General features: G+C 40.5%; 2 protein-coding genes across 3 annotated transcripts; one reads left to right on the forward strand and one right to left on the reverse strand.

Annotated features, from left to right (window-relative positions):
• Positions 1-318: 318 nt before the first annotated feature.
• NDUFV3 (NADH:ubiquinone oxidoreductase subunit V3) lies at positions 319-7,095 on the reverse strand (the record flags this gene model as incomplete). 2 transcript variants are annotated; one of them, XM_079547942.1, is made up of 4 exons in its annotated part: positions 319-532; positions 3,872-4,753; positions 6,825-6,906; positions 7,048-7,095. In XM_079547942.1, 4 exons carry the CDS (start codon positions 7,093-7,095, stop codon positions 366-368), a joined length of 1,179 nt encoding a protein of 392 aa, XP_079404068.1. In that variant the 3' UTR covers positions 319-365. The 2 variants fall into 2 exon arrangements, with proteins under 2 accessions (XP_079404068.1, XP_079404069.1); XM_079547943.1 differs by lacking the exon at positions 3,872-4,753.
• A 239-nt stretch (positions 7,096-7,334) lies between these two features.
• WDR4 (WDR4 tRNA N7-guanosine methyltransferase non-catalytic subunit) lies at positions 7,335-25,871 on the forward strand (the record flags this gene model as incomplete). Its single annotated transcript, XM_079549433.1, has 11 exons — positions 7,335-7,450; positions 7,870-7,932; positions 10,432-10,578; positions 12,440-12,596; positions 13,301-13,413; positions 15,906-15,966; positions 17,163-17,261; positions 21,632-21,696; positions 23,062-23,245; positions 23,689-23,758; positions 25,693-25,871. 11 exons carry the CDS (start codon positions 7,335-7,337, stop codon positions 25,869-25,871), a joined length of 1,254 nt encoding a protein of 417 aa, XP_079405559.1.
• Positions 25,872-26,768: the final 897 nt, after the last annotated feature.

The raw sequence follows: 26,768 nt of genomic DNA on the forward strand, positions 1-26,768 counted from the left end.
GCATCTCCAGCAATACCTGCTAAAACCATGCAATATTACAGCACATTTTGAACAGACACATCAACAGAAGCCATTATTTCCTTCAACACAGTACCTGGTCAATATGAAAATTCTGGAAACATGGAAAAGTAAGGACAGATTCACACTGTGTATACATTCAGAGTTAAAAAGCCTATTTTTATTTGTTGATGATTCATTGACCTGTAGCTTGATCATAAAAATCAGGAATTGAGGGACTCCAAGAACCAAAAACTGTTTGAAAACTCAAGCATTATTTATCATGCATTTATTGATTTATAACAGATGATACATTAGAGCTAAATAGAAGAATTTATCATTCTGCTTGTGCATTTAATTGTGGGTCTTCAGTGCCTTGGTGATGGTCTTCCAGAAGATGGCTGAGGTTGCCTGAATTTTGAGAGATCCACAAGAGAATCAATGAAGGTATAGATGTTGTATTCATGGTGCTGGAGGTTCTTGTAGGTAGAATTATCAAATTCTTCTGGAGCAGGCTGAGCAGCTGCTGTAGCCTCTGTGAAAAGAAACAGTAATTGGTGACTACAGGAATGCCATGAGAGAGGGCAACATTCAGATCCCTCATCAAGAGGGTGGTGACACACTGGAACAGGTTGCCCAAGGAGGCTGTGGATGCCCCATCCCTGAAGGCATTCAAGGCCAGGCTGGATGTGGCTCTGGGCAGCCTGGTCTGCTGGTTGGCGACTCTGCACATAGCAGGGGGGTTGAAACTAGACGATCATTGTGGTCCTAAAGATCCTAAAGAAGTACATTATTATGCAACAGGGGAACAGGAATCTGTACAAGCCATCTAATACAGCACAGGTTTTCAAATCCAAACTACCACCTAATGCTCGGAGAGAATTGGGCAGAACAGCTCATTTGAATTTTGAAGACATTTTTTTTTCCATGGGGAAAATGCTTGAATTACTGATATCTTCACAGTTTAATTTCAAATGTGCTTATACTAACAATAATATATTATAAGGTTTTGATACACGCTTTCTTTCTTTCAGAAAAAAAGCAATTGTGATAGAATCTTTCAAAATTTGTAATCAGTTCTTCCTAAAAGAACAATCCAATAGTGTTGCTCAGAACTCTTTATTTCGCATTAAAACCAACATTAATTCTTTCACTTTTAAAATATTATGCAAATTTAGGCAGTAATATTTACATAAAAGGATCCTGGTACGGGCTGATTTTACAACCAAGGAAATTGCAAGAAATAAAGCTTTATTCCCAATATTAATTTATTCTCGTATGCTCAGAGTTATAGCAATAGGAAAGACATAAGCATAATCCAGTGAAAAGCTTCCTCGTATAAATTTGCATGTAGTGGTTTATGTTAGACCGTATTAAGCTTCTTTTTATAATGCAACAGCCTACAATAAAAATACAAGAACTCGAACCAGAATTTCCCTTTGATTATGACACAATTATTGCAATGTAAAGCTATTGGTTTAAGAGCGTGTATACATAAAATTTAGCATGGCTTGCTTATCAAACACCATGTAGTAAGGCACAGTTTCAGCAAAATAACACACAACCTATGAAAAGAAATACCCCTATCCCTGCTGCTCAGTTCCAACTGAGACAGCTCACAGGAGACACCACTACACATATAAAAGCCAGATGATATAGGCTTCGCTGCAAATAGCCCCAAGAACAAGGAAGCGTAGGGAAGCGTACATTGAACCTGCAAGAGACAGTTGTTGCAAATTAAGAGACAGATGCTCAGGAAGAAAAGCAGATGGAGTCTCACTTTCTCTGCTCAAATACACTATACTTGGCTTCTCAAAGGAAAAATTTATCTCTGACTTCATTCTCCTTGCACTCCAGACTTCTATGCCTTCTCTCTTAAAGAGCAAGAATATCTCAGGATGTCCTTCTGAAATGAATCAGGGGGATATTTCTGAGTTACCATGCTATTTTGTCTGTTATTGAGCAGCTGAAGTCAGCAGCTTTTTGCATGTCTGTTCTACCAAGTGGATGACATCAGCTTAACATCTAGGTTTGTAATGAGAAAAGCCATTAAATTAAAAACTACTAAAACTACTACATCTTCAGTATACTTGCTGCAGATGACTGAAATAATATAGGAACAGGACAGAATTATAGACAACAAAAGGAATCATTAACTGTGAACAATAAACATGAAAAAGCACTAGCTGTTTCCAAAGAAGGTCTCAAAAAGAAGAGAGAACAGCCTAAAGACAGTAGCAATGCTGCTGAACAGTGTAATTAGGTTTCACTCTGCTACTCCTGACACCCAAGGACGTTTCACCAGCAGTAAAGGTGTGTTAACTTACCTGTACTAATCCCTGCTTCCCACACAGCCACAACAGCAGAGTCCTCTAGTGGAGACTCAGCACAAAGCTAGCAGAAAATTTTCTGCTGTCTCAGCCCCACCACCTCCACACAGCAACAGGAGCTCAATAGCAAAGTGATTTTCTCAGAATAGCCAGGTCTATCCCAAAGGTTTTGCTAGTGTGGCTGTGTTGACAAGAGATCTGCAATATGGCTGTTACACAGATCTACAGGAAAAGTCTGTCACATTAGGCTTAATCTTACTCTGAATTTGCAGTGTCAGAGTCAGTGTCAGAGTAGTGAAAGCTGTTCAATAGATCCATGGGGTGTTGTAAGCTTTACTATGAATCATGAGCACATTTCAGTATCAAGTCGCCCCCCTCCTACTCATATTTGAATCTCTCCATGCCTCATGTGCTGAGGAGCCCAGAACTGGAGATCTAACACTCCTGGTGGGGCTCCACCAGTGTTGAGCAAAAAGAATTATCTCCCTCTACCTGCCTGCAACACTCATCCTAACGCAGCCTAGAATACTGTTGGTCTTAGGTATGAGGGCACACTGTTGGCTCATGTTTAACTTGCTGTCCACCAAGACCCTGTAGGGCCGCTTCTTCAAGGATATGATAGGAAAGATGCTATCCTTACAGCTTTATAATGATGCTGCTTCTGCTTCAAGCAAGTTTTTCCTTTTTTTCCTGTTTTCTTTTTTTTTTTTTTGTAAATTCAAAGAGCAGTCAAAAGGGCGATCTGAAGAACAGGATGCTGTCTAAGTTTCAAATCAAGAACGGCAAGTCACAAAAGATTTTGACAGAGAAGAATTTACTATTTAAATACACAGAATGAGATCAAAAGGAAAGTTAACAAGACTGGTGGCAACTAAGAAAGCCAAGCTGGAAAGGAAAGTACAGCTAGGGAGGGCATGATGCTTTTTCCTCAAAACAAACTAACAAAAAACAATACTAAAAGAACTCAACTAACCAACCAACCGAACAAAAAAAACAACACCTTTTGCTCTCTGTTCCTCAACAAGAGTTAGGCTGCAAGGTCAACCCTATATTACTTCAACATGACTTTCTTAAAGCCTACCAATCTCAGAATCAACACCTGTTTCTGGTATTACACTATGATTTCTTGAAGTCTACTGAAATCCGAAGCATTGTAAGAGCTCGAGAGAAAAAAGGGAGGAGAGAGAAGGAAAGCTGCCAAAACTTTCTGACAAAGAAGAAGGAAGATGAGCTCTGTCATACAAAAGTGTTCATTTTGTTCATACTTTTGTTTTCATTTTTATCAGTAACAACTGGTTTATGAAACTGCAAGTACAGTGAGAGGAAGACAGCTTCCTTTCACAATGTAACTGGAAACTGAGTGCTACAAAGCTCTTAAAACAATTAGCAGTGAACAAGAATTTATCTTCTAGAAAGACACTGCTACATCATTAGCTTCAGTATAAAGATCAGACAATCACAGAGATGACTTGGAAACCATTTTTAAAAAATACACCCTAACCCAGAAGAATCTATAACATAGATCAAAGAAATTAAAGGTGTACCATCTATGGTGCTGCTTTCTCCAGTTTGGACTCCTGCTTCCTGAACAGTCTCTTCCTTTGTACCCATCACCAACGCTGTGCTTTCAGAAATCTCCTCTTCCTGTTTAGGAGAAGCTACCTTTACTGCTTCTGATTTCTGTGTCTCCTTTCCTTTTTTTCCTTCCGTTCTAGATATCAGGTTTTGCTTTTTGCCTTCCTGAGTCACTGATGGAGCTCTCAGCTGAGTAGTTGCCATTTGGGCTCTCGGGGACTTTTCCTCCAAATAATCAGATTTCAGAGTGGCATCTGTCAAGACTTGTTTTTTTTTCAAGTGTGGTTCTAAAACTAGCTTCTGCTGATCTGCTTCTTTTGGAGTTGATTTTGTGTTCGGGTCTCTTGCTTTGGATTTTAATGTTTCATGACTGACTGATGCTTTAGAAAATGCACCCTTCTTGATAATAGGTACATCAGTTTCCGTTTTGCTTGGCTTCTTCTTAGCTACGTATTCTTTGTGGTCTTTCTGGGACAAGTCACCTCTTGGTAGCTGTGATGTCTTTATTGGTGTGTTCTCAGAAAAGATGGAATCTCGCCTAGGAAACTCCACTCTGGTTTTAAAGGAAACTCCTGACTCATCACCATCATCATTTTCTTCTTCGGAATCTGAGCTAGAATCTGAATCTGAGCTGGATGAAGACGAAGTTTCTTCTTCAGCTAGCTCTTTCCTTATGCCTCCTCCTCCTTTTGCAATTTTACTGAGTCTTGCCTCCTCAAGGGAAGAAACAATCACTCGCTGTGGAAATGCAACCACAGTTTTTTTTGACATCAACATTCTCAGATCTTCATCAGGTTTTGAAGCTTCCTTTGGATTAGTATTCAGCGTGCTCCCACCTTCTTTTGCAGATACTGGGTGAGAGTTAGAAGACAACATTTTAGGAAATTCAACTGTTGCCTTGGTGGCTAGTATCATGGTGCCTCCCTGTGCTGCCACTACATAAAGGGAATGGCACAAAGATGATTATCATCGTTACACATACATTCCAGCTAATGAGCAATGTTAGCCATTTAATTTAACTTTCTGACACAATCTAGTAAAAAAAAAAAAAAAAAAAAAGCAAATTACAAAGTTATTAAAGTGAACATAGACATGAAGCAGAAAGCTCTAAGGCATTTTAAGCTAAAGAAACTAGAGCGCTAGTTAGCACTGAACAGTTTCTGCTGCTGTGATGCTGAAACGCCTTTTGCTCCTTGCAAGAGTTGTTTTTTTTTTTTTTTTCTGTGCTTCAATTCTGCATCACTGGAGATGGTTACAAACACCTTCTAATCTCCGGCAAACATTCAGACAGCTTGTCAGCAGAGATCTTCAAATATTTGTCCAGAAGCAGGCTAGCAGAGCAGAAGACATAGTAAACAGATCTAGCTATTGCAAGAAGTTGGCTAATGCTATCTTGTAAGCAGTAGGGAAGGATGACTCTCAAGGAACTGGGACTAGTACAAGAGATACCTGAGACCATACATGGAAGTATTACCAGTTCATAGGTCTGTGTGATCTACCAGCCGAGCTGCATCTCAGTTTAATACTATTTTTTTCTATCTCTACTTCCCATTTTAGTTTGAAATTTAAAAAGCCTTCATTAAAAAGTCCTAAAAGACTTCCTGATGCTTTTGAATCTGTGTTTCTTCTCCCTCACAGAGGCTCCAGAAGCAGATCAACAGCAAATACTATTTTTGTTAGAGAAAACAGGAGGACGAAAAGGACTGAGAGCACATTAACAAGATAGTTCACTACTGTTATTCGCTATAGGAAAGTCCATTCCATCCATAGGAGTTGCATTTTTTTTTTTCCAACCTGTAGTGTAGTTCAGCTGATTTCCACACTTTTGCGCAGATATATCTGCACGGTTTGGAAGCCCAGACCTACTTCACAGGACGTAAGGTAAGGTAGACTGCAGGTTTTTTCCCTTACTAATGTTCTACAGTAATACCTTCTATGACCTAAGGAGTTACTGTAAGTAGGTAGCTCTGAATAGAAGCAAGTCTTTTAACAACGTTGAGATAAAAATATCACAGAAGAGACAGATACGTCTAATTAAAAGCCAAAAATAGAGATACAGAGCTCTTAAAATAAATGCAAACAATAGAGAATCAGTTTACTATTCAGGTCATACTTCCAGAGAATTTCAGACATGAATCTCTGCTGGACTAAAGGCACAGGGTGGGGAAAGAGGATAGGGGAAGCAAGAGAACTGGTAATCACATGTGAAGGACATCTGACTCCCTGCCCAGACTAACAGCAAAGCACAGCAGCCTGTATAATCTAATATTTGAGAAAGCATCCCTCAAGGCTAAAAAGGTCTCAAAGAACTGCAGAGGAAGAACTCAAGAACGCTCAAAGGGAAGACATACGAGCAAAACCAAAGCAAAAGCTGAAGTATTAGTACTAAGATGTCCTAAGAAATGAAGAAAGCAGAGAGCATTCAACTTGAGCATTAAGAAGCAGTGTTGCTGGAAAAATACTTTAATCAGTAACATTTAGATATGCAGAAAAGTCACATTTCAACTCATAATCGTAAGCTTACTCTTTAGTTGGGGTATTTCAAACTTTTCACTGCCTGATTTATATTTGGTCATTACTGAACTGATTCTGATGGAAGAACAACACATCCAAAACAAGAACATTATTATCAGAAGCGACTTAGGGTGTAACATCAGTACGATTACTGATATGTGTTTAAAACAGGTTCACGCTCAGAAAGGTGGTATCCAGAACTTACAGGTCAATTCCCCATCACTGACTCCATCAGCCAAAATGTGCACACCCTGGTCTAGCTAGAGCATGAAAAAGATAGCTATATCCCATACATAGACTAAACATAACCATATGCAGGGAAAGCAGACGGTTGAAAGAGGTAGACAGGTCTCCTAGCACCTTCTGAAACCAGAAAGCTGCAGGAAAATTAACATCGAAGCATCTTACTACTGTCCGGCGGCGTCCCGGAGCCTCCTGGCCGGGTGCACAGCGTCGCCCCTCGGAGCCCCCAGGCCTCCAGCTGCACCGCCTGAAAAAACACAGCCATTAAGTTCCCAGCCATTGGCCCGGGGCCTCACCGAGGCACGGAGCGGCCGGATCGGCCGCTCCGTGCCTCGGTGAGGCCCCGGGCCGAGGTTCTTTGGAGCTGGGTGTTCTGTAGGACCCGCACCTTGCGGGCAGCCATCCGGCCGCAGCTCAGCAGCGAGGGCGCCGCCATCTTGTCCTCCTCCTTCAGCCCGGTGCTGCCCTCTATCACCAATACTTTTTTTTTTTTTTTTCCCTTTTTCTTTCTTTTTTTTTTCTTTGCTCTCCCAGCGATCCTTTCCGTTTATTTATTTATTTATTTATTTATTTATTTATTTATTTTTTTAATCGCGTTCCCCTTCCCGTGCGTCATCATCGTCTCGCCCTCTGGTGACGTCCACATTCCGCGTCTCGTTCGCACGTGGAAGGGGAATGGAGGGCGGATTAGGACGCAGCTCCGGGCCCGGCCCGACGTTAGCGCTTCGCGGGACGTTGATGGCCGTCGGCGGTGGGAGCCGGCTGCTGGTAGCGCGGAGAGGGGAGGAGAGGTTAGTGCGTGCCGGGTGGAGTGGGGTTGCCCTCCGGCTTGGCTCCTTGGGAAGGGACTCTCAGAGTGTAGTAACACGACGAGGGGGACTGACTTCAAAGAGAGAGAGGGGATATTTAGCTTAGTTATAAGTTAGGAATTCTTCCCTATTCTTCCCTCAGAGGGCGGTGAGGCGCTGGCACAGCTGCCCAGAGAAGCTGTGGTGCCCCATCCCTGGAGGCGCTCAAGGCCAGGTTGGATTGGGCCCTGGGCAGCCTGAGCTGGTGGGGGGCAGCCCTGCTTGCAGTGGGCAGGGATCAGCTGAGCTTATAATGGCAAAAGATGTTCTGGAAGAGTTGACATGCTCTGTGGTTAAAGTCGTGTTTATTCCACTTCCTGCAGTTTTACTCTGGTGTTGTTTTCTGTTGTTTTTATTTGCAGGGATGATACTCTCTTCGTGTATGACTGTGCCAATGTGGAAAAGAAGGCCTTAGGAAATAAAGGGTGAGAAAATAAGTGTAGATATATGGTGTTTTCCTTCATGGTGCATCTGTGCCTGAGGTTATGTGACTGTCAAGGTAATAAACCCTTGAGATTGCTCCTTGAATAGGTGATGGCCAGATGCTTATTGCTAACCCTGATGGATATGTAGAGTCTTGCAACTGGGAAGGAATAACCACATGCCTCAGTACAGGTTAGGGGATGATCATCTGCAGAGGAGCTCTGCAGAGAAGGACCTGGATGTCCTGGTGGATCACAGGTTGGCCATGAGCCATCAGTGCACCCTTGTGGCCAAGAAGGCCAGTGGTATCATGGGGTGCATTGAAAGTTTGGCCAGCAGGTTGAGGGGGGTGATCCTCCCCCTCTACTCTGCCTTGGTGAGGCCACATTCAGCATACTATGCACAGTTTTGGGCTCCCCAGTTTAAAAAAAAAAACAGGGATCTCCAAGGAGGAGTCCAGTGAAGGGCCACCAAGATTAGAAAAGCCTGGAGCATCTCCTTATGAGGAAAAGGCTGAGTATCATGGGTCTGGTCTGCCTGGAGAGAAGACGACTGAGAGGGTGTCTAATAAACATTTATAAATATCTAAAGGGAGGTGGGAGGCAAATGGATGAGGCCAGGCGCTTCTTGGTGGCTTGTAGTGATAGGACAAGGAGTAAAACTTGAACACAGGAAGTTCCATACTAACATGCGGAAGAACTTCTTTACAGTATGGATGACAGAGCACTGGAACAGGCTGCCCAGGAAGTTTGTGGAGTCTCCTTCTATGGAGATATTCAAGATCTGTCTAGATGTTACCTAGATGTGTGATCTACTGTAGGGTACCCATTCTAGCTGGAGGTTGGACTCAGTGATCTTTTGAGGTCCCTTCCGACCCCTGCGATTCTGTGATTCTGTGATATATGTCAATGTATATATATATTTTAGTTTCATCTCAGAAAAAATGCTGTATCTTTGATTAGAGCAACTAAGAAAGGAAAACAAAACAAAACAAAAAACCAACCAAATTGGCACAGTCTTCACAGAATCACAGAACTGTAGGGGTTGGAAGGGACCTCTAGAGATTATCCAACCCAATCCTCCCTGCTGAAAGCAGCTTCCCTACAGCAGTTTGCACAGAAAAGCATCCGGGTGGGTCTTGAATATCTTCAGAGGAGACTCCAAAACCTCTCTGGGCATCCTGTTTGAGTTTGTTCTTCCTTCTGCTAGTATGAGACTTCCTGTGTACCAGTTTCTGCCCATTGTCCCTTGTTCTATTGCTGCACACATATAACTTCCTTTGAGTCTGTTCTGTAAGTTAGGAGATTTCAAACAGATGAAGAGGTCTTAATTTAAATTCAACCACTTGCCATTGTTATATCCATAACCAATTTTACTGTTTTTCCTTCGAAGTGTATGAAGATATGCTAGCTTGAACTCTAGTACTTTTAAAGGAAAAAATGGCGAAGCCTTGGCCTTACATCAGTTTCCTTCTTCTTGTGCTTTTTCTTTCCCACCACAGAGAAAAAAGAAATGTAAAACTTGCCTCCTGATTATAAAAGCTGTTAAATATTTAAAAAATGCTCTAAGTATTAAATAAATTATTGTCTATAACCATACACTTTGAGTGCTATCTTCTTATGAATTTATGTGGAGGTTCCTGTACTGTGCACCGCCCAGAAATAAGCAGTATGAAAACCAGGATTCCTGTCTGAATTTGAGTACAGCAAAGTTCTGTGTCTTGATTGTACCGATTGGTTTGAATAAAGGGTAATTTCTCACATGGTGATTGTGATTCAGGGTTTAGTCATTGCAACCATCAGCTCTGTGCACTGTCCCGTATCGTGAAATGGAGATGCGTCTTAAAAGCTGTACATTTATTCCTGGTTGTTTAAATTCCAACCTCTTGAGTTGAGAAGAAGGGTTTATCTTATTTATTATTACCTTGGTGAGTATAAAGAAGATGAGCTTGTTGTGTCTGAACAGAAGGTCAGTACAAGGCACAAGAGGAAAACTTTTTCACTGTAGGAGTGTTTAAACATTTTAGCAGGACACACAGAGGTTGTAGAGTCTCCATTCTTAGACATATTTTGAGATTTCACTGCACAGAACCTGAGCAGCTTGCTGTAATTTGACTTGAATTGTAGTGCACTTCTGAACTGAGTTATTCTGTTATTTGTGTGATGTGCCTTTGCAGGTCTTCATGTAGAATATCAGCTGTGGCATATTATTGTTTTTTTTTTTTTTTTTTAAATTGACATTGTTAAGTTCTAAGTTAGGCCATCATGTATCTGAAACACACCTGAAAGCATCTTTGAAAAGATTTTGTGGGCAAGGAGAGTCCCTGTAGTTTTGCCTTAACATTCAAATTAGCTTAACATTTTAAGCTCAAACATGACTTCTAGCATTGTACTTTCTTCTTTGTATTCCTTCTTGCTGGTGGTGTGAAAACAACCTTCTCTGGAGAATTTCAGGTTGTGAACTCTTTTTTTTTTTTTTCTCTTTTCCTTTCTCTCTATTAGACAGGATGGACAGCCAGCAGACAAAGGAAGTGATAACATCCTAGCTTTTGCCTTCTCCCCATCAGGAGATTATTTTGTCTTGACAGATGACAACAAACAGCTGATTCTATTTCGGACTAAGCCCTCTTGGGAATGCGTTAGCATCAGGTAAGGAAGCAGGATTTTACTTTTCTATTTGTAATTGAGCTATGGATGATTAAGGTAGAGTTATAATGTAGTAGGACTTGTGGTGCAGCCATTTCTTGTTGCTAAGCTTCCTCTTTTTTTTTTTTTCCCCCCCTAGTACTTAATGTTTTTGGGAATTCACAGATTGTTGTGTCGTATCAAGAAGTGGTGTGTGGTACATCCCACACCAAGAGTGGAAGTGCAGATGTTTATGTTGTCTGGCAAAAGGGTAATCACCTTGTTTATTCCAAAAGACAGTATTTCCATCTTTAAGAACTGGGACTTTACCTTCTCCTGGAGAGTGCTAAGGTTGAGCCTTTAAGAGTGACAGTGAGCAGGTTAGTGAACATGCTGTCTGCTTCTGTTGATTGGAGAAGATTTTCTAGGGAGTTTGTGAACTCTGTCTGAAAAGAGTATCTTTAGCAGTACTGATGTTTCCTGTCTGTAATGCAGTTCTCTTCTGAAAACTGTCTTCAGCTGTCCACCAGAGGTCCTCCAGTTACAAGTTTTTCATTGCTGCTTATGACAATCCTCTGTAAAAAAAAAAAGGGTTCTGTGAAGGACTTCCTGAGAAGGTAACTCAGTGTGTTAGGACACTGCCTCTGGTGATCTTGACAAGTGCAAAACCAGAATGAGCTCTTCTCAGCTTATCTGTGTGTGTGAGTTATACATGATGGGCCTCTGGGTTAACCATGTTGGGTTAATCAGTGGTGCAGTGAGTAATTGCTGACAAAATCAAAAATGACAAATTCTGTTCATTCTGTGTTCTCATTTCCTTGCTGTCCTGTCTTGTTCTGCCTGTAAGATGCCACTGGATAATTGTTTGACATTTTTAGTTTTCACCCAGAAGGTCAGCTAAGATCACAGATGGAAATTTTGTGCTGTTCCTACTCCTGTTAGGAAACTGGAAATAGAGTCAAAAGGATCTCTGCATGGAAAAATAGATTGCCAAGGCTGAGTTATGTAACTTGTGGTGGTTTTTGTGGCAAGCTGTATTAAAGGTTTCACATAGTGCTAGCTTTTGTAATAAATAAGCTTGTGTCAGGCAAGGAACTTCTGAGTCTAAGATCAAAGGCAGTACAGCCAAACTTGAAATAAGATTTCCTTGATGGCATGGTATCCTATTTTGAAAATGTGCTGCAAACAAAAGTGTGTTTGTTAGTAGGCGTTCATGCCCTATGAGTTATGCTATTCTCTAAGAACACTAAGAATATGAAAACTTTTGTCAGTCTTTTGGAAGCGTAATATGTTGTTCGTTTGCCTCTAGAGGTCGCTGGGCTTCAGAGTATGTGAATAGAAATGCCCACTTCCTATGATCCCCACTGTCTGCATATGCTCATTCAGGACATAGACTAGGAAAAGAGGTGTTTTGAAAATGGAAGAATAGTGGTAATAGCAATGGCTGTTAATTTGCAGAAGCATTCTTAAGTGATTAAACCTATTTTAATACTTGTTTTTCTGGTATATGTGGCCCTTAAATTTACTTGAAAAGTTGTGAAAAAAACATGCTGGCAGCTGGAGCTATAAAATGCTGGCAGGTGATTTGGGAGAATCCAAGTTCCATTTCAGGGTTTTGCCTGGACAAGAAGCCTTGGAACTATATCTCTCTGACTCTATATGAGGAAGAAGTTGCTGTAAGGCTCACAGAGGACTTTGCTGTACAATACAGAGTAACTACTGGAGAAATGACTTCAAGGCAGTTTTTAATGTGTGGTTGCAAAGTAGGAGCTAAGAGCTTCTACCTTTCTTTCTTTTTTTCCATGTGCCTAGATTGGATTTGTCTTACAGAGAATACAAGAAAATCCAGTAGACTTTCTTTAAAGCACAGCTATTTTTCTTTCAGGCCTGTGAATAGGAGATGCACTTCACTCGTTATTACAGCTGCAGAGGATAAGATTCTGGTGGCAGACAAATCTGGTGATGTCTATTCGTACTCAATAACAGAACCACAAGCAGAGGGCAAATTTGAACTGGGTCACTTGTCCATGCTACTGGATGCGGTAAGCACATCCCTCTGTGCACTTAGTGTGCAAACTCTCATTCCTTCGTACAATATAACAAAACAGTTCAATTGGAAGGGACCTACAAAGTTCATCAAGTCCTACTGTCTGATTCCTCAAGGCCTTAAACTTGTATTCAGGTCTTTAATTGTTGTTCTTCTCTCAACTTGAGGTAGTTTTCTTTGCAAAAGAGCATCAGCCTCCTTTAGGCATAGATGACATTATATAGCCTGAAATTCTTCCTACTGAGTTTGTCTGAATGGTGATTTTGGAAAAGAAGCAAGCATGTGGGTTTATCTAGCTGGTTACATGACCGTTGAAAAATTATTTGTGTTACGGTCACAGAAGACTTGGAGATGAAGAGCATAAGGGAATTCACCCAGTCTGTCATGTCAGTTTAGCTCTTCAGTGTGATAAGTTTATTTCTTTTGAAGATGCAGTGGAACTTGTGCTGTAGTGCTTTCAATTCAGCAGATTTTACTGGACTTAGTGGTCTGTGCTACTTGTCTTAGTAAGCAAGCAAGTTGCTCTCTTAAAAATTTATGCATCAATCGTAGATGAAAGTGTGTGGCTTAATGCTTGCACTTGCTATTCAGCCTCAAGAGAATGAGGTAGTTGACTGCTTGTGTCTTTCACTGGTTGGGAAAAGTGTGTTGAAACAAACATTGGACTACTGGATACTAAAACTGCCACTTTACCAACAGGCACTGAGTCCCGATGACCGGTATATCCTCACTGCAGATAGAGATGAGAAGATCAGAGTCAGTTTGACTAAGGCTCCTTACAACATTGTATCTTACTGCCTGGGACATGAAGAGTAAGTTCCTTGCGCTCAATTCTTCAGTGTGCCTGAACAAATGAAGTGCTTGTCTGCCCAAATTATATTAAATGTCAGCCAGGTCTAGGTTACCAAGACTGCAAAGTTTGGAGATTGTTAGCTCAAGACAGTCTTAGTCTTAGGAAGGGAGTGTCTTGTTTGAACAGATATTCATCTAATGGCATCTTAGGAGATGAGACTTGAAAGTTCTGTGGTAATACAAGCTGTGGTAGTTTTTTTTTGTGTGTTTAAAATACAGCTGTATTGATGGGAAGGATAGAGCACTCTTTCAGTAAACATTAGACTACAGTGAGCTAGGGACTGTAAAGCAGTCTTGTAAAACAGAATCCTGGAATCACACTTGTTAATGTAGTTTTCTGGTCTTTCTGGTAGCTGAGCAAAGGGACTTGGTGTTTTTCTTGAAACTGTTCTTTTGCTGTGGGTAAGAACATTTAGACAAATAGAAGGATATGTGGATGTGTCCTAGGGGATATCCTTATAGGAGGATGCTGCCATGATCTAAAATGTGACCTGCTACGAGACTAGTAAGGGATGTCTTCTAGCTGGTATAGCAGTACTAGCCTGCAGGAGGGACTGTACCTTCTCTTCTCAGTAGTTCTTCTCTCATTAAGAAGACTCAAATGGCAAAGAGACTTTAAAAGATTCCCATGTCTACACTTTGCTTTGTAAAATGTCTGTGCTATTTTCTGTTTGCCTTCCATCTCTGGTTTTGTGGGCTTTTAAGGAGTTTTTTTTGTTGTTGGGGTATATTGAACTTGCTCAAGGAGGTGATTGAGTCACCGTCCCTGGAGGTGTTCAAGAAACATTTAGATATGATACTGGGCAACATGGTTTAGTGGAGACATATTGGTGGAGGGTGAATGGTTGGACTAGATGATCTTGGAGGTCTTTTCCAACCTTGGTGATTTTGTGATTTTATGATTTTATTTTCCTTAGCCATTAGTACATTTTGAAGACCATAGTGATAGGGTAACAAAGGAGATGTCATCCCACACAGGTCACAGAACATGCTTAATTCTCTTTGGCTGGCTACAGACATAATTGAGGATAACTACAGCCTTCCAGGCACGTTCATAAGGTGACACGACATGGTGCAGTCAGCTTGCTGTATTGGGAGCAAGAGTTAAAGTAAGACAGTGTGACTTTGGAACTTGAGGCGTGGGAGCAACCTATCTGAACTTACCCAGCTAAGTATTTTAACAGAGCATCTAGGATGTGTTAATTTGAAGTGCCTGTCTGATTTTTTTTTTTTTAATCTCAATTTGATAATCTAGCCTGTATAGACCCAGAATAATATGAAACCTCCAAAGTACACATGTTAAAGTGTAGCCTTTGATATCAGATAATTTCTATAGCATATTTACACAGTCATATCTGCACTTTCCGCCTGCTTTGTACACAGTTCTACTTCCTAATGAATAGAACCTGGTGCCCCAGAAGGCAGTTTTAAACCGGGGCTATTGTGCCTGTGCAGAGAGTTCACTAATGGCTGTGTAGAGGAAAGGCACTTAATGTAAATTGCTTGAAATAGATGCAAAAATTCAGTGTCTAAGGAATGGATAAGCAGAGGACTGCAGAAAGCAGCTGTAATTCATGGATCTGGTTTCATGGTCCTGGTTTTTCTTTTGGGGGGCTGCATGGTGATTCTTATTCTATTACACCTTCATGCACCTGCTGTTACTGCTTACTGCTTTGTCATGAAAGTTTGCCATTACAGTGACCAAATCTCTCTCTTCCTTTTTTTTTTTTTTTTCTTTTTTTTTTTTTCCTTCTTGTTTTAATAGTCTTAAATTTGTGCCTGTTTTCAAAAGCAAGACAGTCCCACTCAAGGCATTGCATTTTATACTGCTGAGCTGTAAGATAATAATAAACTTCAGAAGTTCAGGTCCTTGTTGTCCACCGGAGATGAGTCAAAGTAGATGTAGCAATATTAAATACTTCTGGAAGACAAGGATTCTGGCTGAATGTAGACACTGGTGGTAAATTGTCACAGACTTGTTTCAGAACTTTGTAAAGATTGGTTTTGAATGATCTCCAGCTGTGATGGGAGAGGTGTTGTAGATGAAAGCTGAGTCATCACTGTTGATGTGTATTAAAAGCATCTGTTGATAAGTGGTTTAAGTGGGCAGCATGAATTGAGAAAAGGGAGAGATCTACCTGAGTAAATCTGTCTACACTAGCATTCTTTTTGGTCACAATAGTAATGCTCTCAGCTGGGAAGAAGTTAGAGAAGAGTGTTGAGAGCAGGTGGGAAAATACTTATGTTAGATATGAAGTTCTTATAATGTATATAATGTACTAAGTACTGTAGGCATACCCTTTTTCTCCTCTTAACTGGCTTTATTTGGAGAAGCTGGTTGTTTTTTTTTATTATAAGATTTTCTTTGAAATTGGTGTTTTCTCTTAGTGTGTTTTAAAAGACCTGAGTGTTATGGAAGAGAGAGTTCAGTATTTGACTTCTTTCCCTTTAGGTTTGTAAGCAGAATATTTGTAGTACCCAACTATCCTGATCTTCTGTTGTCAGCTTCTGGGGTATGTATTGCAGTTTCTTCCAAAAAGTGTTTTTCTTGAAAATTTAGACTTTGAAACCATTGTCTGCTTGTGTTTTCCGCAGGTCTCCTGGGACACTTGGAATAATCTTTTTTGCTTGTCCTCTCTCCCTTTTCCTTCCTTTCCCAGCTTTCTGTTTAGTGTTAAGCCTTTTTATTGCTGGACCATGAGAACCATTTACAATGTTTGTAGCAAAGCTAGCTTCTTACTAAGATCTTTGGGATGGAGAAATTGCAAAGCCCTCAGTATTTCTTCATCATTAATTCTTGCTTTGGAGCACTGACAAATTTTAATTGTTGCACTTTTTAAACAACTTTGAAGCAAATGAGTGTTATGTCAGCCTGCAGTGGTAATGAGTGTCTTGAGAATTAATGGCCTTAGAATCCCAGATTTTCTTAGAGCTTTTAAGATGAGAAAACTGTTCCCTAGTCATCCTCCCACTTGCTTCCCCGTGTGAGACATGCTCTGAGTTGTCCTCTTCTATATGTCCTCATAAATGCATCTAGTGTATGTTGAGCAGGGACTGCAGTGCAGTATAACACAATGCTTGGATGACAACTGAAGAAGTGTTTTAACTTCCTGCCATTCCTTTTCTTAAATTGATGGGATTCTTTTGTCACACCAGACACCAATCTGAATTAAGGGAAACAGTATTATTGGTATCTGAAACTACCAAAACTGAATAGGTAAGAAACAATTTTGAAGATTCTAGCAATTCTTAGCGTTAATGTTCACCTCCTGCTCTTGCTTCCCCAAGACTCCTGTCTCTTGCTCCTCTTTTTAAGCAGCTCCACTGTCAGTGTTGTGTGGCTGTATTTCATTCTTTGCAAATTCTCTGGAAAAACAGTCACTGAAGAGAGGTGTTCAGTTTTTCTCCAGGAGGTTACTGAATCAAATGAGAATTTTGGTGATGACAAGAGTCTTAGAGCTACCTAATTTCCACTTCAAAGGGAGAATTACAGTCATCATGACTGAATAATTTAGAATTATGGAGAAAGGGGGTAAATTATGTTAATTAAAATGCCTTATCTGCAATTTGAAGTCTTAGCTGAGTAACTACTTAGGAACTTCTGTGGGAATCTCTTCAGGGAAATAGAATTTAGCTGCAGGCCACAAGTGGCCACTCTTTGCCTGAGAAACTGTTAGTCATCAACTTGTATTCACTTCAATCTATCCAGGACTGCACTCTAAGACTTTGGAAATATGAAACTGGGGAAGAGGTGTACTGCTGTCATCTAAGCAGCATCTGTGGGTCTGAGACAACCAAAATGGACCAGGTATGGCTGTGTCAATGCTTTTGCTGTCCTGTTTGTCCTGTTGATCCTTTATGACTCCCAGAAGTGTTTGTCACATTTTGTCAGGAGTGCATCCCTTCTGTCAGTGGTATTGGAAGTTACATAAGACCTAGAAACTGTTAAATAGCCTGGAATTTAAAGGAAGGAAAAAAGTCCCTGAAATTCGTTTTTGTCTTACATGAATTACATGAATTTCTAAAAATGCTAAGCAATGACTCAAAGTAGCTGTTCTTAGTTCTTGCAGAATACATGTTCTGCAAACCAAAATAAGCCTTTGCTTACTATTTTTTTCAGAAAACACTGGTGTCTTAGTCCCTTAGCTAGAAAGTGTACTGTAAGACTGGAAAAATCTAAAAAATTGACCCATTTGTAACATACTTAAATTGCAACTTGAACAGCACTTTAAATTTTTTGAGTGAAGAGGCTTTGTAATATTTGAAACCAGTTATCTGAAATAGTGTTGCCCCGTGGAATCAAACTGCTAGGATTTCTTTTTTTTTTTTTTTGATTGTTCTGAAACTGGGCAGTGTCCAAAATGAAAATGTATTGCTTGTTGCTTGTTGAAACCGAATATCCCAGAAGCAATGCTTATACTGCAGTCTGTACGTGAGTAGTATGATATATACATGCTCAGGGTGCCAATGGGGAACTGACCTGATCTTGTTAGTCAGAATCCCTGTAATGAACTGAGAGGACTGCACATGGAGGGACAATACTCCTAGGGACAGACCTGACAGCTCGTTTTTTTTTCTACGCGGAAGACATCAGTGGGTGTTTGGTTTCGTTTGTTTGTCTGTTTTTCAGGAATAGTAACATGCAACTTTCATTTCTGTCTTTAACGAAGCTCTGAGGGCAGCCCACTTGCATCACAGGATTCTAACCTCAGAAACTGAAACACTTGTTTTTGCCCTTGTTGTCCTCTGAGCAGGAGTTCGTAACAACTATCTGGACGATGTAACCTGCTCTTGAACTTAAAAATAGTTGAAATTTTAAACCAACTCCTGTCCAGATACACAAAGTCTTTCAAATTGTTTCTGCTTTTGTGCTTGAAATCTGGATTTTCGAAGTCGCTATTGACTTTTTTTCCGTAAGTGAAAAATTGACTCAATAAATTAGATCACAAATCCACCCAGTTGGTATCCTTGTGTAATCTGGGTGTTTTACACTTGTTGTCAAAAGAGAGTGCATTGTTGAAACAACATTGTTTTATAACTGTTGAATCTATGTCTTCAGTAAAGTTGCAGGGTATTTATTTGAGAATGGCTTTATTTTACAATACTTTGCCTGCTAGATTTATTGGGTCATTGGAATCTGGTAAGCAACTTGCTGTGAATGGAGCTATATTATTACTTCTGTGTGACTTGTTGCTTAGACTGGCTTATTATTTAGCTGGCATATAAATTAACTGTGCTGTATTGCTACACAGATTTCACTACATACTTCTGGCAGACCAGCTCTACTGTTTTAAGCCTGTGTGGTGACCATTCATTAATGCATTAATTTTTTTTAAGAGATTGTTTTTGTCTTGATGGCCAGCCGGACCAGAGGAGTGTTTTGATGGCATTGTAGGGCTGGAAATGCCAGAGAAATTGATGTCCAGCAGTGGTATTTAGTCATGATGTGCATCCAGCTGTACAAAAGGGCAAAGATCGTCTTCAAACCAAGTGTGACATTTATAGTTGGAATTTAAGGTAACAGGGTCTTGAGTTAGTGCTTTAAAGGTGCCACTCAGTCTGCTAATGACTCTGGCAACCGAAGATAAGGTGGGGTTATAATTGTTTTTTCCTTTCTTTCGTGTTACATTTCATTTTTGCCACTGTTATCCGCTATGAATTAACTGAAGCTCAAAATATAATTTGAAGCATAGTGATAATGGAATTGCAAGTAGTGGTGGGCCACATGAGTGCAGAGATGTGGGCTTATTTTCCTTGGCAGATGATGAATTTGTCTGTTTTGGGTATGTAGGAGTGTTTCTGAGCAGTGTAGTGCTGGTTTCAGTTGATAGATTGCAAATTCCTAGTTCAATTTTCCCACTAGAATGGAAGCAATTCTCTAATTCCATAGTGCTATATAAATATTCTCCTGATTTAGAGCTTTCACCCCATCTGATCTTCTCGACAACAGAAGCTTGTTTAAAGTCCAGAACATGAATTGCACAACTCCACCCCAGTGCTCCAGTACATTAAGTTTCCACTGAGCTTCCCCTTCTCACAGACAACATCAGGAGTTAATTTTAAGGTGTTGGCAAGCTGATAACACTGCCACACAAGTGCTGAGTAAGTGAAGAGAGTATCAAGTGAACATCTGTTTATCACAGGCTGTTCACACAGCTATTCTCTAAGTTAACTGATTTCATAGGCTTGTCCTTGAACAAGATACTATTCTGGGCTTTGCATTCAATTCACTGATTGTGAACTTCCCCATTAAAGAAACATGGAAAGGAAGGAGCTTGCTAAGAAGATGCGTTTCCATGTCTTTGTCCAGCTGTGAGTAGCATTTGGTTTAAATCAAAGTCTCCTCCTGTCTCCCTGGTGAGGAGTGGGAGAGAGCTTCTGCATGTGTAATGTTCACAGAACCCTTTGTCTCTCTGACAAAGCGTGGACTGTGTAGGTGGGCGCTTCCGTCACTGCACTGACTGTGAAAGCTGGCATGAGACAGAGAGAAGCTTTGTTATTAGAGATAAATATCATCTTGGATTATTTCCTTGAATGTCTAGAAAACCCACTGGTGGTTTATAAAGGAGTTGTCAGTTCTACTCTGAAGTTATGGTATAAGTGATTCCTCCCTGCAATAACTACATCTAAAATGTTCGTTGTAGCTACCCACTCATCTTCATCCTAGTAAGTATTTGAAATAGCAGGCTTATGTTATATCTGTGTTATACAAGGGCCTGAGGTCCCCCTGTTAAATATGAAATAACAACTTTGTATTTCTGCAGTGGAGCAAGAGATTAATGCCATCTGTTTACAAGAGCTCTGATACATCCCATCCTTTTGATAAAGGATTTTAGAAAGTGTTTCCTCTTCTGCCCAACCAAAGGAGTGAAAAAGTGAGAAGCATGTGCTGCTAGTGCTGCATGCTGTTGTTCTTTCTTTCTCTCACCTCTTCTAAGATCACAAGAGATTTTTTGTCTCTTGTGCTGGAGAAGCACTGTGATTTTCAGCTATAATTACACTGCTAATTAATTTTCCTTCCTGTGGTTAGTTCATCTTCTAGCAGTTGTCATGTACTGTTCAGAAGAGGATTAGCTTCTTGTATTAAACTTGTTGACTAGAATGCTTGGAGGCTATAAGGGCTTGTTTTGCTTCCTTCAGTTGATTGCAAAACTGTGGGGTAGGTTCCTAACAACACCTGTACATCAATTGCTGACTCAAACAGTAACGTTCAGATGAAGTTGGTGGACTAGAGGCTCTGTTTTGTGAGCAGTGTTGTGTTAGGGAGAGGTGAGGGATGAGTGGGAGTAAAATGAAGGGGAATTTGAGGACACATCTGAATTCTGCCAGCAAAATGACAAGAAGATACACTTTCCCTGCCCTAAAGGGAGCAACTGACTACTACTCTAGTAAGAAGGCTTTATTAATCAGAAATGTTATCACAACTTAAAAATATCCTTGAGAACCAGCCTTTTTGCTTTTGCAGTCTCATCTTTTATGCCACATGATAGATACTTTTGAAAGAGCACCCTGGGGCATCTTCTTGCAGATTTTATGCTCATCTCCAGTTGTTAGTTCCCACGTGGGGACACTCAAATCAGCTGTTATATATTTCAAGTGATATGGTTTATCTTGCAAAGATATTGCCCTGATTTTCTCCCAGGTTCTCAGATGAAACTGTATGATTTCTAAATACAGTATAGTTAGCTTTTCTTCTTTAAAACTAGGAAAATGGCCTGAGATAGTCTTGCCTTGTTCTTCAGAACGTGTTTCATGTTGGGCGGTATGACTTCACTCACATGCAGGTTGAAAATAGGGGCAACCAGCAGGAATACTGGCTATGCATCACTGTCTTCTTTTTATAACAAATGTAATAGCAGCTTAGCATTACAGGAAAGAATTTTTAAGGGTGTACTTTCCTGCATTGTCTTATCTCATAGTTAGTTTATTGAGAGTAGTTCATTAAAACTGTTATATTTTATCTCTGTTAAGATGGCTGCAAAGGGAGAAGTGTGGAAAGCCTCATAAAACAGCAAACACTGATGCGAAATATATTTGACTGCAGTTTAATTACGTTGCTTAGCTTGCTGTAAATTAAGACATCTGCTGAATTTTTAAAAGACACAAAGTTGAAAGTGAATTTTCTGCCTATGAAATAATCTCAATTTACGAGGATGTTTCCTTTTCTTTTTCTCATAGAAATATATTGTCTCAAGAATAGCCTACTGCTGTCAAGGAAGTTATGTTGCCATACTGTGTGACTGGTAAGAGTAAAGGGAATAATGGCTAAAGTCACCACAGCTCCTCTAAAGGAGAGAACAGCTGCTGCCATTTCCTAGCAAACTGAAGTACTTGGTACTTTTGATCTGAGTGTCACAGGGATGCCCCCGTCCCATGGGGGAAGACTGAAAGTCCTTTTTGTACATGGTTTGAATACAGAGTTGAGTGTAAAGGCTACCTGACCTAGGCAGCTTTTGCAGAATTTGTGATGCGTTTCCCTCACAGGAGGATGCAAATCTTGGGCACGCTGGCACTGCCTGGCCCCTGTGTTTTGTACAGGGTGCTGTAGTACCGAGTACCCAAATTTCTTGTGCTGTGTTCTGCTCCTGTAAATTAATTTTGACATTCTATTCAAAATCACCATGTTACTTCAGTTTAAAACTGCCAAGAGAATGTGTTGACTTTGGGATCAAATGTATATGTCTGTGTGAGCATTCTGGAGCTGAAGGAACCTTCTAGTCCAGCTGGCAGGGAGATACCTTGCAGAGATGGACAGTCTTCCCTTCTCTTTCTGCAGCACCTAATGTCTGCCGGGAAAACTGTTCTTGCTGACAAAAGCATGCCAACAGGAAAGGGAGAGATGCCAAAGCTGTCCATACAGTCAGCAATCTGTCCCCTTGGTGAACTTGGTCTTTGCCAGAGGACCATCTGGCATGTACTGCCAGGCTTTGTGTCGGCAGCTGAAGTGTCTGTGCTAGATAAGCCGGGAGCCACGCCGTGCTCTTTGTCAAAGTTTCTTTTTTACACCTCCACAGCCCAGCATTTCTAAGCAGTATTGCTGTGTAGGCCTTGTAGGCCAGAGAGAGTGGAGATGTCCAGGGAAGTTAGGGAGCACAGTACATGAAGGTAGGAGGGCTATCAGGAAAGATGGAGATGAGTTCCTTGCCAGTGCAGTGCTACAAACCTGTTCTTCAGCCATATCGTGGTTTCCTATCCCTCTCATTCCTCCTTCATTTCCCTGGCGTGTAATTGTTTTCCTTTTTTATTTTTACCAGTGCTCAGATATATACTCTTTCATTTGAAGTCCTTTAGACCAGTTGTACTGTGATGAAATGCTCCCCATGTAAATCCTTAGTAATTTTCTTTACTACCTTTTTCTTTTAAAGAAAAGGCAGTGTGGCCTGCTTTTTCTTTCATACGACATTTGGAAGACCATTTGACATATTACATGTCTGCAGCTTCTGCCTCAGACCCTGTAAGCAAACCTGAAGTGCTAGGGTATTTTTTGTAATTCCTAATGATTTGCTTTGGCTTTGTTTGGATTTAGAGTGGGTGTTTGTCATTTGCTGAGAAATGATGGCAGTAGGTGGATTTGGTAATAATGGTAATTAAGTTTTTCCTCTCAAAAGTATTCCCACAGTCTACATCTTTCAGCTTGATGCCGTTGCCCAGCAGCTAGTTTACAGAGAGCAAATTTCTTTGAAGCATAAATGTTGGGACATTGCATTTGAGGAAACAGGAGAAATCTGGATTCTACAGGAAGACAGTGAAGCCCCTCTTCAATTGTACAGACCATGTGATGGACAGTGGAAGGTAGATACTGATGTTATGCTAATACTGTGGATGTTTTGTCTTGACCTCATAACAAAACCAGGGTGAACTATGTTCCATGAAAACTAACAACTGATATGCTTCTCTTTTTTCAGTTTTGAGACTGAGTAGAAGTCTTAGATATCACACATTCTACTTCTCTTATGTCTGTATAACGCAAAGCCACTGAGAGCTCTTTACCAGTCTCTTCTCTGGTAAAGCTAACATCTGGTGCAGTAGCATCAAAGAGAATGCTTGTCAGCTATGGCACACAGTACTTTAAAGCATTTCTTGTGCTCTCTGGGTGCTGCACTTGTTTAGTTTAAAAATACTCACTGTCCTTTTGCTGTGCTCATCTGTGAGCTGTTGCATTTTTCAGTTTGCTGTCAAACACCAGACTCCTTGTTTACGCATGAAATATCATGCAGTGTTCTTCCTTTTTCCAGTCTGTAACCGATGATGAAGAATTGCAGAGGATGTCTAAATATCTTCTTGACAACTGGACAACATTTGAAGGTGAGAAATTTGGCCTAGGAACTGTAATTTTAGAGCTAAAGTTTTAAGAGCAAAATCAGAGTTCTGATCAGGTCTCTTAAAGTTACTTAATCTCTCAGCTTTCCCTTTTCAGCTTCATCTTTCTGTCTGGTATGGAAATTAGTGTTGATAATGAATGGTATTCAAGTTACTGTTCTTAAAAATAGTGCAGGAATCTGTTTTACACAGATACCTTAGTATATGGCTGTATATAAACACCCTATCACAGATCTGCTGCAATCTCTCTTACTGCTCTGATACTGAACTACATGGTTTTTTCTCTTGTCTGTTACCTTGATGTGAAAGTATGGTGGAGATAGTAAGAGAATAGATAGTGGCTGCCATTAAGGTGGTTGTGCTCAACCTTCGAAATCTCAAAGGAGGTCAAGTGCCCTTTTAGAAGTGGGAGTGTTTGCATGCAGATGTTGCAGACTTGATAGTTACAGCCAGACAGATTATTAAAAGTACAAGGGCTGAGTGAAAATGAATAATAGGGAGCTAATAAGAGCATGCAGGGGAAGAGATTCTGAGCATAATTTTCCAGTGTAGCAAATTACTGTGATACATGATGGCCTGTTGCATCTGCAGCTGGGAAAGGAGGACTGCTCCTCGACAGGATCTATTATGCTTAATTAGTAAGGGAAGGCTCGCTTGATAAGCACTTACTCCAGTCCATTATTAGTGCTTGAAAAGGCAGCTACTTCTCTTGAAAAAGGTGATCATTATATTGCTTAAACCAGTTTTTCAAATGTCTGCATAGCCTCCTTTTTGCCTTTTAGAAACATCTTTCAGCTCTTCGCTGATTCTTTAGGCTTTAAGATGTGTAGGTCAGTGTTGAAGCAGATGCTGAACAGTTTGAAATTATGTTAGAATTGATCCCAGAAAGAAGGCTGAGCAAGATTTTGTGTTGACTGACCAAGCAGAGTGCAGAACAGATATTCAGAATGACAGCATACAGTTTGTCCCAGGGACAAAGGCTGCTCAATTGGTTTCTATGTGGGTGCAAGACCCTTGAAAGCAAAACCATGTACTTTGCCAACTACTAGCGAGGCAATGTTGCTGTGTCTGTGTACCAAAAAGCAGCAGTATGTGTATGTACATTACTGTGGAGAAGCACACTTGCTTCAGGAACAAACCGTTGCAAAACTGAATTCTCATGCTAGTGATTTTCTGTAAGTTGAAAAAAGGTGAGGGTACAAAGGGGAACCAGTGATATTCAGCTCTGTCAGATGGATCCTCTGGAAGTTTTCAGAAATGTGAACCTAACCAGCTGGTGCCATGGTGAATTCTCTGCAATAATAATCTGATTGCTATCTTTTGCATGGTAGTTAGCTGTTTAAACACCTCTAAACTTACAGTCCTGGAGATGCTATGATGACTATTATGCTGGATTCACAGAATTGTAACAAAGTCACTTCGGATGAATGCTTAGAAATGCATACGTACTGGAAGAAATGACTGTTTTATGCCTGTATCTCTGGGCTTAATCTAAGAAACTCTAGGAAACAAGTCAACTAAGGACAGTTGTGTAGTAATTTATGCCCTTTGCAGTGTTTAAGCTCTGGGGAAGAATGCCAGCGGGCTGCCTGATAATAGGTTGCTGCAGCAGTAATATAAAAGCGAGAGCCTTGAAGTTGTGCAAGTGTCCAGTGTGTAAAGAGAGCTGTGTGCTTTCCTTGCTTGGGAGCCAGGTGCCTGCCTGAGTATTAATTTTTTTTAGCTTGGTTGCACTTGGCTTTGTGAATGCAGAACAGATGATACTCCCACAAACAGTGCTGATGCTGTATTTAATTAAGTGGATAGGACTACAGTAAATGAGTTGAAATTCCATTGTCTGAAACTCCAGTTCAGGAAATAATTGGTGAGACTGCTAAGGGAATTAACACATGTCTTGTTCCTGTTTTGCCCACTTGCAGGGTTTGTTGGTGCAGAGAGCCACTACAGCAGTCTCTACAAGGCTTCGTTTGATAACATGGCTGTCTACCTACAGAGGAAAGAGGAAAGGATACAGAAGCAGAAAAAGAAAAGGCAGAATCTGCAACATGATGCTAATGGACAAACCAAAAAGATCAAAACAGAAGAATCATCACTATGACACTGTTTGTTGTTGGCTTGTAACTTTTGCCTTGCTGGAAGGAACTGATTGGGCTGTAGACTGTTTTTAAATGGAAAAGGATTAATGGAAGAAGATTTGTTTAAACTCAAATTCGAGTTTTCAGGCAGCCCACTGTAGCAATATCCTGCTTGCAGCAGCTATTTTGTGTACTGTATGTCTAAGCTTCTGAGAGCATAAAAATGTCAGCATTTCAGTCCTAGAGATCTCTGCTGCGTGACGTATGATTACTGGTGGTTTTCCCTGAAGCAGGATTTTCCTTTTGCCTACTGTGTTCAGGCTTGCATCTTCAGGTGAAAGTGCACTGATTAAAATTGACATATTTTTTTCTTTTTTTTTTAAATTCAGTTAGTTAATGTAACTAGCACAGCGTAACTGGCTGTGGGAAAGGGGCTATTGCATAATTCTTGCTGCCTGTGAAGGGTTTCCATTTAATGTGGTTAGACGTCTGCCTGGCTTCAATTCAATGCTTCTCTTTGGAGGAAGGAGTGCAGAAATAGGTTTTACACCCTGAAAAGTAAAAGTGAAAAGTGTCAGTCAACTTTATGCTATTGGAAGATTCTTCTGTTGCAATATGATCCCAGTCTGTCTGTGAAGATGATTTGAAAGGCCTGTGAGCAATGCTTGGGAGTGTGATCTGCTTCATTCAACAAGAACTCTTTCATGTTGCAATTAGCCAAGAGGTACATCTTTTTGAAAAGTTATCAGTGAGAGCCTTCGGGGGTCAGTTGCTGCTTCATCACATGGCAGAAGATGTGTGTTCATCTACCAGATGGCATCCTGGCTGTATGATATATAATACAATATACTTCAGCTGAGACCGTAAAATCCAGGTGTTGGTATCTGTATAGTTCATTAAAGATACTCAGAATTAGCCTT

Source organism: Tetrao urogallus, assembly GCF_951394365.1.
Source record: "Tetrao urogallus genome assembly, chromosome: 1".
NCBI classification, from domain to species: Eukaryota; Metazoa; Chordata; class Aves; order Galliformes; family Phasianidae; genus Tetrao; species Tetrao urogallus.